General features: G+C 36.7%; 1 protein-coding gene across 2 annotated transcripts in view; it reads left to right on the top strand.

Annotated features, from left to right (window-relative positions):
* The window catches only part of FDC2 (2Fe-2S ferredoxin-like superfamily protein), a 267848-nt gene that overhangs the window by 189750 nt on the left and 65646 nt on the right, over window positions 1-12452 (top strand). For both annotated transcript variants that reach the window (XM_089456047.1, XM_089456046.1), the window contains one exon: window positions 3079-3123. In XM_089456047.1, the coding sequence (XP_089312173.1) occupies window positions 3079-3123 (45 nt within the window). The remainder of the gene's footprint in view (window positions 1-3078; window positions 3124-12452) is intronic.

The raw sequence follows: 12452 nt of genomic DNA, 5'->3' as shown, positions 1-12452 counted from the left end.
ACTCGACCTAGTTTGGGAGGAAGTCAAGTGGAATTTGATCTGCAACTTCTTAGTGAAAAAGTGAATGCGAAGAGCCTAAAAGGAGAAGGAGTTATAGTGAAAGAAAGGAGATACTTGTCTAATAAAAATAAACCAAAAATATATATCTTTCTGCCACATGTGCGAGTAATATGAAGTTTTACAAAATCGAAGATGCATGAGTGAACAGACCGAAATTGCAGAGGTGGAAGAAAGGGCCAAGACCCTAGCTGACTTGATTTAAGATGCTTTTCTTGACTTGATTTTGGAAGTTTGACTTATCTTCATGAGAGGCTGGCTTGGTGGATGGAGGAAAGTCTTTGTCTTGGTCTAAAGGTCTTGGTTGTCTCATTTGATTTGGTTTTCGAAGAAGAGAAGATATTTTTGGGTTTTCCCCTAGAAGAGGGGTTTTGCCTTATTTGAGAGCCTACATCCTGTGTCCTTGATCTTCATGTTTATGTTTTGGTAATTACTTGATGATAAGAAGATAAAATAAGACATAAAGAAATTGAAGAAGAGCTAAAAGAAGATAACTAAATATCACAAGTAACTATCAAGATAAGAAAAACTTTCTGCCTTTATGATTTTCCAACAATAGGCCCTTTTGGCCCTCCATAGGTTTGAGGCCTACTCGACCTTCTCTTCCACAAGATGCTCTCTTTCTGACCACCTTCCACAAGCCCTCTCGACCCTCAAGGGGTTCGAGGCGTACTTGGCCTTGTCCTCCACAAGATGATCTCTTGCCAACCATAAGAATGAATCACTCACCCTTGTACTTATACTTTTTCAAAAGGTGCAATACCATGGGTCATTAGAATACCATGGGTCTATGGGTGCAAAGCCCCATCTCTTAGCCCACTTGTCCCCCATGTAAGAATACTCTTGACACTACCCAAAACATCAACATGAGTGATGGGTATGTTTTTGTTAAGGCTAGATTAGAGGAGTTCAACAATCATTACCACCAACATGAAGGTACATAAAGGGCTTCGTGCTCTTGATTAAATTCCAATCCCATACACTCAAACTTGATAGAATTCAATGAAAATGTTGCAATCCTACCAATTGTAAAATCTTGAAAACTGTTAACTCTGCTGATCTTTGAGTGGGATATGAAATCCTACCTTCTCCATATGAAGTCCAATAAGAATGGAACCACTCCCAAACATCCTGAAACAATCAATGATAATGCTAAAAATTTCTGGATAAAAAGGAAAGGTAAAGGAAGACAAAGGAAATGTCAAGGAAAGATAAAATCAAGGTAAAAGAAATATCAAGGAAACATAAAAGAAGATAAAGGGAGAAAATGAAAGATAAAAAGAAAAAAGAAAATATAAAGGAAGATAAAGGAAATTTGAAGGAAATATAAAGGAAGATAAAGGAAATGTCATATTTTCATTTTAAGAATTTAACATTACTGTTGATTGCCAGCATTGCTAGAGTTAAGTTTGGCCTTTTTTTAGGTCTAGGGTTTAGGAGCTAGGTTTTTTTGCATGGCTGGCCAGTTTGATACCAAACTGGTACAAATTGGTCCACCGGTCCAGTTTGTGGCTGGTTTGACCTCTGGACCTATCCAACTGGCCGGTTTGACTGGTTCTTGTTCAAACTGGGTTGGTTTTTAATACTATGGTTTAGTGTCTATGATAGTCATAAATTGCTGGTGTGCATTGAAGGGAACTTCATGTTTTGTCACATATTTAACTAGAATTACCTTATCAGAGCATGTAAACTAGTTGGTAATTTTTGTTTATAATTTGTACGAGCGGCTCCAAAGTGTTGAAGAATGAGGATAAGCTGCATTCGTGGAGCTATTGAACATTGCGATAGTGCCGTGAGTCGAGATTAGGCTTCCATCCTGATGTATAGCCAGTATGGAGGTGCGTTGGGCTACTGTGATACCATATGTAGATGAGAAGCTCTATACTTGAATGTATTTGGATGCAAGGTACACTTTTATGTTCCCCAATATGTGGAGCATTTTTGGGAAAGGCGCTCAACTATGGATTGCTGACTAGTCTTGGATAAAAGTCGCTTCGTGAAGGGAAAGATGCACTGGTGTTTATGCCTTCGACAATTGTTGATGTACAATAAATTTAAAAACAAGCATGTCTCTCCTAGTACAAAGAATGGAATTATAATAGCTATTAGTGAAGTTCTCCCCACATGCTGTTCCATGCAGTGACTGCTTTCTTCCTGGATTCATAGAAACCGTCTTGGTGCACAGTGCATGAAGCCTGCCTTAGGAAAGTCACAGCTCTGTTACTGAATGGAATGTTTCTGCTTTGGTCAATATTGCATCCTTTCCTATCTGTCCTTCATACTGGATAATAGGGTTCATATGAATGATAAATCTGAGAATGTGTTAAACATGGTAAGGAAGGATTTATCTGGCCTATAAGAAGATGAATACCACCTTCATTAAGTGATTCTAGGCATAATTAATAATATTTAATAGCTAAATTTGACATTTAAGTTTTATGAATCCTCAATTACAGTCAAAAGAACTATTGGTGTTTATGTCAATGTTGAAGAACTTGGCCTGGTGAATGCTTGTTGAGGCCAGAGTTAAGAGTTTGACTAGGACTTTGACAAAAACTTACCAACTCAAATCATTCAATATAACGGTTTATTGTGATCATAAAAAACTTATTAGAGAAAACCATAATAGATTTAGGAAAGGATAAGTGGGTTCAAGATTATTATGATGATAAAAACCTTATTAAACTTCAATTTTTAGTGAGTGGATTTTGGCTTGCCTCCTTGTACTCAATGCTTTGACTTGAAGTAATAATACGCTGTATTAATTGATCTGTATATTTATGATATCTGCTAACCATCTGCTATAGTTTTTCCATCATAATCCCAATTTCTGTAGTTTTTTTTAAGCTGATAACTAAAAGATGCATTGCTTTCTTTATGGCTGTGACAGCAACTTAATCATGATTTTAGGTATTTTACCTTTAGTGAACTGTGAACTTCTATTTGTATGCACTAGTAGATTTAAAAGATTTATTTCGCAATTATCGGTGGCTCAGTGACTGTTTTTATCTCGTACTGCAGGTCTATTGGCTTCAATTTGGACGGTATTTTGCAAGGGGAGCCATTGTGAGTTTCCTTAATAAACATCTTTCTGCACAAGTTAAATGTGTTCAAACTTGTAGAATTTTCTTTTCGTCAACTTATGTAGTTGTGTCATCTTTGTTTTGTGAGGCATTTAAAATCAAAGATCTTAGATCTGGAACGGTTTACATTGTCGTTCATAGCAAGCATATTGTTTGCAGATTCAGCATATGCTATGTGTCTTATTATTTCTTTTTGGAAATACTTCTTATATTAACAAATAAATATTTACGGAAGTGAAAATTAAGGAAGAATGGTATATACATTATACACAACTCTATCGTACCCTTTTCCTCCACTGTGCAGAAATAAATGAGAATGGGCAGGAGCATCTAATTATTTAGCATCCTTAATCAATAGGTAACCTTCAGCTAGAAATTGCATACACACCTCCTGTAACCAATATGGCAGAAAAGATTGAAACCAATTTGATCTCATCGGAAAAAACATACTTTGCATCATAACTGCCAAATAATGAACAATGTAGTGATTTGAGGGCAATGTCAAATCTTGGAGAACACAGAAAGCACTGCGTAGCATGAGTTGTCGGAAAACACATGTAGTATCCTAACTGCCAGATAGTGAACAATGTAGTTATTTGAAGGAAACACCAAATCCTCGAGAAAGCAGAAAACAGGGTTGCTCACTAATGAATTTGCTCTTGAAATGATGCTGAATGTTGATCTTGGACATACTTCCAACAACTCTTGGCTAACTTGCAGTCCCAAAGAATGTACTTGACAATCTTAGAATGACCACATACTAAACAAAGGCCATCTATGAGTCCACACTTGGCCAAGTAGGCCTTAGAAGGTAGCCTTTGATAGATAACTAAGCAAACAAAGACATGTAGTCTGTAGTTGAGGGGAAGAGACCAAACACTGTGCATTATATGAATCCATCTTTCTTCTTGATTGGATGAGATCCACTGAGCATTCAGAACAAGCGACAAGATATGATTCCAATGTAGATCAGAATAAATCTTCTTGGAGTCATAAAATCGAATTTGTTTCCTCAATTGCCAACCCATTCTCACCACAGAGCCCCCTATGTGCTATTATTCAACTTGTATAGCTTGTTACAAGAAACCAGCCCCATCATTAAGAGATTTTGAGATTAAAAATGGACTTTAAAATGAAAAACATGCTAACAAAATAAACTTTAAAAGAACCAATAGGATTCAAGATGATGATGTCATCCCCAGGGTGAATATTTTTGGAGGGAAAAGAAGAAAACTACTTTTTTAATCATGTTTTCAAGCCAGGACCTGGAAAGTCTGAAGATTTTAGGCTGTATGGGAGGCCCTTTTGTCTTCCAATAAGCATATTAGCAATCCTATTCATTAGGGAATTTTGACGTATAAAATGAGGCTCCTAGGGATAATAATAAAATAGTAGTGAAAATAATAAAATAAGAGTGATGATTTTTTAAAGGAAAAGAAATAAAACTATTTTTTAATTGTCTTTTTGACTTATCTCTTTATAGGTTTACTCAAATTTCATGTGTGGGCACTCCTTGGATGCGGAATTAGATTCTGCATTTAAGGAGAACCCACTCTTCGCACTTTTGAGTAGACCTAGATAAAGAAAAAATGAAAATACATGAAAAAACATGTTTCTTTTTTCATACTTTTGAGTAGACACACAGTAAGAAAAAAATGAAAATACATGAAAACTTGTGTTTCTTTCAAGAAACACATTTTTTTCATGTACTTTCATTTTTTGTTGTTCTGGGTCTACTCAAAAGTATGAAGAGTTGGTGCTCGTTGGATGTGAAATCTAATTTTGCATCTAACAAGTGTCAACACTTGAAATTTGACTAAATTTATGAGATAAGTTAAAAATGTTGATTTTTCAAGTGCAATAGATACAAGCACAATATTTCTAAACACTGATAATTACTTCTAATGATGTTAATCTTCTTTTAATTTTTCCAATATATCATTAAGCAATTATACTTCAAAAATTCAACCATATAAAAACAATAGGATAGTAGAGATCACAATGTACAAAGAGAGCACAAGATTTGCCCCGGGAAAACCCACTAAGGGGAAAAAACCAACAATAGAGAAATTCTTCTTTTCAACAAGAGATACACCTAGACCTCTAGTCAACAATTAGGTCAAACTGAACTTCAACAAATCTATGGTCAAACTTGGTCAACACCCTCCAAGTCAAGCCTCCAATTTGATCCAACAACTCTTCCTTCTGATTTTCCCTAGGCTGGATTTCGGCCTCGCAGTAAATGCCCAGAAACTCAAAATTTGGCCTTGCAATTGCTTAGAAAATTTCAGCCCTATAACTGCAACTGCCCAGAAAAAGATGTGAACTAGAGAGAGAGAGAGATCCTCCACACTCATGAGCTAGAAAGAGAGAGAAAGAGATTAATTCATCCTTCTTTTTCATCCTCCTTTTCTTTCTTGTCCTTTTCTTGGATGCCCAGAAGATTCTTTCTTGAGAGAGACCGAATTGCTGCCTTGAGGAGGTCAAACTGTCTTTATATAGTGCTCTTCTAGGCTAAATGGGTGTGTCTTTTGCCTAGGTCGACTTGACTTGGAGGGAGTTTGACTTGACTATTTTTGGAGCCAAAAATTTAATTTTTTTCTCTTTTAAAAGTTCATAAGGACATAACTCAAAATTAAAATTTTCTTTTGACTCTAGCATGAAGAACATGCTTTACAATTATCAATAAAATAAATCAAGGGCCATAATATACATTATGAAGACCGACCATAGTTACAAAATTCAACACTCCCTCTTAACTAGGGAGGTATTCATAATCACTGTCTTAGATGTTCTCAAGTTGAAAATTTTCTTTATGAAAAGGTTATAACAAATCATCATCAACCTTGTCAGCATCTTTGACATAAGGTAAATTGTCAGCATCTCTGAGATTAGCATCAACTAGTTGCCACAATTGGTTGGTACCACTGACCCATAATCTTGGTCGGTACTCCTGACACATGGCATAACATTTAGCATCAACTAGTCATCATAACTCTAGTCGGTACCATTGACCTATAATCTTGGTCGGTACTCCTGACGTAGACTAGTCTTGGTTCACCAATCTGGTCAATCGCTTTGACTCGTGGTGAAACTCCAAAGGCCACACCCTACATGAGCAACTTGGACCGATGCTAAATGAGTTACTCATCCAATCTGGAGAGACTGAGCCTAATGCTGAAAGCCACACACTCAACTAAGTGATCCTGGGCTTCTAGGACCATATTCCCCAACTGGTCAACATCTTTGACACAGGGAGAATGATTGTCCATGATGTTGATTTTTGGTAGCATCGGATGTGATCTAAGTCTCAAAATTTGTAGGGAGGCTTAGACAAAAGCATTCTCCAATACCTATAAATCATTTTGGTAAATTCCACCCGGAGACAGTTTTATTAAAATAATTAATTATTTTTAATGGGACCCTAAGTCTAAACTTAGGAAATCAAAATAATTAAAGGGTATTAATCTAACTGTGGGCGAAACTTCTAGAAGAAGACGAGGATCAAGCGAAAATGATCTAAGCCATTGATTAGAAGTTAATCTGGGCCGTTGGTTGTCTAACAGAAAGATATAAGAAGAGGCTTGAGGGGCACTTGGAGAACACATTGAGTAGAGTTCAGAATATTGAATTTTTGAAGCAGAGCAGTTACCGGTGAGAAATTCGAAGTGAGATTTTGCAGTGAGGGGCAGGGATAGTTCCGGTTGGAGATTTCTCCTGATTCGGGAATACTCAATAGAGGAGGCAGAGAGAGATCTGAGAGAGGCAGTGCAAAGCCAGAAGAAGCTGATGCATGGCCACATAGAGGCAACACAGAGCCTTGAGGAGATCCCAAAATTTGCTCGAGGATTCGATTTCAGAGGCCATAAGCTGGGTTGTGAGACCGAGAGGTGAAAATTGAATTTCCCAGGCAAAAAAACGATCAGCAAAAGGGGTGATGCAGTCCCTAGAGGCTGTGACACTGGGCTGATGAGTGACTGCACAGAGGCAACCATGGGTCGTTCATTCAGTGGCTGGATTAGTCATATCTCCAGTGATAGTGTGAGGTAATCTCACTTATCTCTCTGTCAGTGATATTCTCTATATTGGATAGCCAGGAAGACATCCAGAGATTGTATTCAGAAATTACTATTGCATAATAATAAAACCCTCAGCTGTTGCACCGGTTTTCCCACACTAGGTTTTTCCAGGGACATTTGTCAAAAAATAACTAAGTAGATGTGTTGTGTATTTCTTTCTTGTTCAATTTCTTGTTTTCGCATTTTATTTTAAATGGTGAAGGCTACAGTGTATTAGTTTCAGTGTTTACTGTAGGAAACAGTAAATAATTTTGTTCAATAATTAACAAATAGAAGAAACATAATCAGTTGCTACAGTAGAAATTTGGGGATCCAAATTTTCACACATGATGTTATCATATCAACACTCCCTCTCAATTAGAGGGGCAATCTCCACAAGCCCTAGCTTGTCCTTGAAGTTTATGAACTGCTCTTGGACAAAGGCTTTGTTAAAATATCAATTGTCGACTCATCAATGGAGATGTATTTAGCCTTACTGCTCTCTGTTGTACCATGTCATGGATGTAGTGGTACTTGATTTTGATGTGCTTCGACCAGCCATGGAAAATAGGATTCTTTGAAAGCTTCACACAACTTTGATTGTCACAATATATCACGGTTGGTTCCAGCTCTTGGTCGAACAATCTTGTAAACAACTTAGAAAGCCACACTATTTTAGTACAATCTTCATTGGTTGCGATATATTTAGCTTTTGCAATGCTGAAGCCTGAGTGCGACAAATTTATGCTTCCCACTCATCCATGATATCACAGTGGAGCCCAAACTGAAACAGACTCTCGAAGTACTCTTCCTTTCATTTGCACTCCTTGCCCAATCAAAATTTGTATATCTCTGTTCTTGCACATCACTCTTTGATATATATCTCAAACCATAGTTTAGAGTACCACGTAGATATCTCAAAATGTGCTTTGCTGCAATCCAATGCCTCATGTTTCAATTCAACCTGGAACTGGCTCAATGTGTTCACTGCAAAGCAAATGTCTGACCTGGTATTAACCAAATATATCAACATGTCAATCAACTGCCGATACATGGATGGATCTACCAAATTGGATTTAGAGTCTCTCGGCTTCTTCAAATTAGTCACTATGGGAGTTTCCATGGATTTACAATCCGTCATGCCAAACTTCTGAAGGATCCCAATAACATACTTTCCATGAACAAGGAAAATCTCAAGAGGCTTCTGCCATACTTTCAGTCCCAAATAATAATGCGTCAAGCCAAGATCCTTCATGTCAAACTCAAAGGCCAATTGCTTCTTACACTGAATAATGAGAGATCAACATCTGTCAAAAAATAAATTTATTAGGTCCCTATAATACTAGTGTATTCCCCTTATTGTTATTGTTAATGTAGCCCCCTATTGTTATTGTTGTGCCTATGTATCTCCCATGTTGTTATCGTTGTTCCAAATAGAAGCCCATTATTGTTATTGTTGTGCCCTTACATTATTATAGTTATGTAGGTTTTGATTATATTGTGACCCCTTAGACTCCTATATATACCAAGGAGGTCTTATCATTTGTATAATCCAAGAATTGTTCATTTATGTAATGTAAAGGAGGTTGCTCCCATGAAGAGACTATTTTTCAAGTCGTCGATATATCTTTTCTTCAATTTTGTGAGCTGGTTGCGTAACATTTGGTATCAGAGCTTTGGATTCTAGGGTTTCACTTCTTCAAACAGACAATCTTGGCTTTTTTTCTATAACTTTTTTTCTATGAGGCTTCAAAAGTTGAAATTGCAACCACGTGGAGCCAAAATATTAGTGAACTTCGTGTACGAATTTCAGATCTTGGTTCACTATATTTTTGGAGATATGATCCGAGGAAGTTAGGGTTTTTGCAGGCTCCATAAACCATCTCAAACAGGTGACCTAGGGAAAATCGTCATAGCTTTCTCTTCGAGCATCAGAATTGAATTTCGTAAAAAAAGTGACCGAAGGTGAACAGAATGTAGTTTTTCGTGTATCATTTTTAGGGTCAAAGGTCAAAACAGTGACACGTGGCACTCTATACAAGTTAGCTCTAGTGAACCAGTCTATAATCAAGTCATTGTGGGAGATTGGGCATAACTCTTTATTGAAGAATCCAATCTCGGTCTGACTTGTGGAGTTGGAAAGAGAGACTTAGAGGGCTACCACAAGACGAAATTTCAAACCTCGGAGATCCAAAATTACAGAGATACAACAACTTCAATATTGAGCTCCTAAAAGCAAGAAAAAGGTGTGTATTTTTTTAAATTTTGCATAACTTTTGTTTGAAAAATCAGTTTGAAGTGATTCAAAGGGCATATTGAACCATAGATATTAGTATTTGGTTCTAAAATGTCTCCTAAACAAAAGAATTCTACAGTCATTAAGCCCTCAGACAGATCTACTATGACTCATGATGAGGAAGAATTGCAACATGATATATCAAAATTATGGTACCAACTGCAAAAAATTTCTCTCTCGCAAAGAGAAACCAAAGATGAACTAAATTGGGACATGGATGGCTTAAAATGCGACCTGGATGGTTCCAAAACAGAAATGAAAGGCAACATGAATGGTTTAAAAGAAGACATGGAAGGTTTGAAGGAATGTTTGACAAAGTTATTACAGGAAATGCTTCATAATGGCCAAAAGGTATTCCATGAAACTCATGAGGAGAACAAAAGGGACATGAATTCTGATTTTAGAGACTCCAACGTTGGGTTTAAGACCCACCACATTCCAAAGATTGATATGAGAAAGTTTGATGGCAAGGATCTGGTAACATGGATACTACAGATGGAACAATATTTTGATCTCCATGATGTGCAACACACACAAAAGGTACGCATTGCATATTTATATTTAGAACCCAATCAGTTTGTATGGTATCGATGGATTTGTTATCATAAACCACTTGTCACTTGGCCAATTTTTACGAAGGAAATAATAACACATTATGAGGATATAAAGAGCAACACCTTCTTTAGCCAATTGATAAATATCAAACAAAAGGGTTCAATGGCGGAGCACATTGAGGACTTCCAAAAATTGAATATCAGGGTAACTGATATTCCAGAGGAGCATAGGATTGATGTCTTCATAGGGACTTTGAAGGATAACATCCAACATGAGGTTTGCCTTTGGGAACTTGATTCATTGGAGAAGGAATTCAGGGTGGCAAGAAAAGTTGAAAGCAAAATTATGGCAACAAGGAAGTCTACCACTCACAACTATAAAGATGGAAGTGTTGTTGCTCCTAACCTTCCACAACCTACAAGGTTGACGCCACAACAATTGGAGGAAAAAATAGCAAAAGGGCTTTGTTACAATTATGATAGCAAATACACTAAAGGTTATAAGTGTGCTGAAAATAAATTATTCTACATGGATTGTGAAGAGAAGGAAGAAAATGAACAAGAAACATCAAAAGAGGAGGATATACACTAGCAACCAACCCCAGAGAAAGAAGAAATGAATCCGACTATATTTTGTAATGCATTGGCAGGAATTACCACTCCTCAAACTCTCAAGATAGAATGACATATCAAGAAAAAAAATGTAATAATACTAATTGATTCAGGTAGTACCCATAATTTTATTCATTGTAAGATAGCTAAGGAATTGAATTGCTTCCTATATCCAGAACCAAAGTGTCAAGTGATGGTTGGAAATGGAGGAACTATAAATTTCTCCGGAAAGTGCCATAATATCAAGCTAACCATGGCGGAATATGTATTGAATAGTCCGATGCTTTCCATTCCAATAGGTGGTGTTGATGTTGTACTAGGATTCCAATGGTTACAATCTTTGGCGATGGTATCTTTTAATTTTAAGAACATTTCTTGAATTATTTTTGGGAAGGAAAATAAGTTGAATTAAGGATTATCGCAGGGAAACCAAGAAATATAATCAGCTCTAATAGCATGACAAAGCTTCTGAAGAAAGAACAACGGGGCATAATTGCACAATTATGCTCGCTAGAGGTTCAAACATCGAAATTATCTATTTCTCCAGATCTCTAAAAGGCCTTGGACAACCATTCCAAGGTATTTGAGACTTCCAAAGGCCCCCCATCTATTCGTGATCATGATCATGCTATTCATTTGATTCCAGGAAGTGTTTCTCCAAACATTAGACCTTACAGATATCCCTATGCCCAAAAGAGTGAAATTGAATGTATCGTTGCAAAAAATGCTAGAGGTTGGTATAATTCAACCTAATCAAAGTTCTTTCTCTACTCTAGTAGTATTGGTGCACAAGAAGGATGGATCATGGCGTATGTGTTTGGATTATAGGGAGCTCAACAAGCTCACTATTAAAGATAAATTTCCCATTCCTGTCATTGATGAATTGTTGGATGAATTACATGGAGCAATTTACTTCACCAAGCTAGATCTTCGTTCAGGATATCATCAAATTAGAATGAAGACTGAAGACATTTCGAAAACAACATTCAGAACTCATGAGGGTCATTATGAATTTTTGGTCATGCCTTTTGGCCTTACTAATGCACCTTCCACATTTCAAGGTTTGATGAATTCCATTTTCAAACCCTTCCTTAGAAAATTTGTGTTAGTATTTTTTGATGATATACTAATCTACAACAAGTCTTGGAAGGATCATGTTCAACATGTTGATAGGGTGCTCAAACTATTGGAGGAGAAACAATTATATGCAAAAACCTCCAAATGTTTCTTTGGAGTACATGAGGTGGAATATTTGGGTTATATTGTATCTCATGAGGGTGTTAAGGTAGACCCTATCAAAATTAAAGTCATTGAAGAATGGAAAATCTCCATTACCATAAAGAATCTTTGAGGATTTCTTGGGTTGATAGGGTATTATCGCAAGTTTGTTAAGAATTATGGGAGAATAGCAGCACCTCTAACAACATTACTGAAGGAAGATGCATTTTCTTGGACTCCATAAGCAACTAAGGCCTTTGAACATCTTAAAGAGGTAATGTGCGAAGCACCGTCTTAGCTATGCCAAAGTTCACAAAAACCTTTATTGTGGAATGTGATGCCTCAAGAATTGGAATTGGTGTTGTTTTAATGCAAGAAGGAAGACCCATTGCTTTTTGAAAGTCGTCCAATCAAAGGAAAGTATTTACACAAACTAAAGGAAAGTATTTACGAGAAGGAAATGTTGGCAATACTACATGCACTAAAGCAATGGAGACCTTACTTAATGGGAAGACACTTCAAGGTAAAAACAAATCATGATAGTCTTAAATACTTTTTGGAACAAAGATTATCT

The sequence above is a fragment of the Pinus tabuliformis genome, chromosome 7, assembly GCF_031772625.1.
Source record: "Pinus tabuliformis cultivar Carrire ecotype Pingquan chromosome 7, CPIR1, whole genome shotgun sequence".
In the NCBI taxonomy this organism is placed as follows: domain Eukaryota; kingdom Viridiplantae; phylum Streptophyta; class Pinopsida; order Pinales; family Pinaceae; genus Pinus; species Pinus tabuliformis.
Note: the sequence above shows the minus strand (reverse complement) of the source record. Positions and strands in the feature narration are given on the sequence as shown.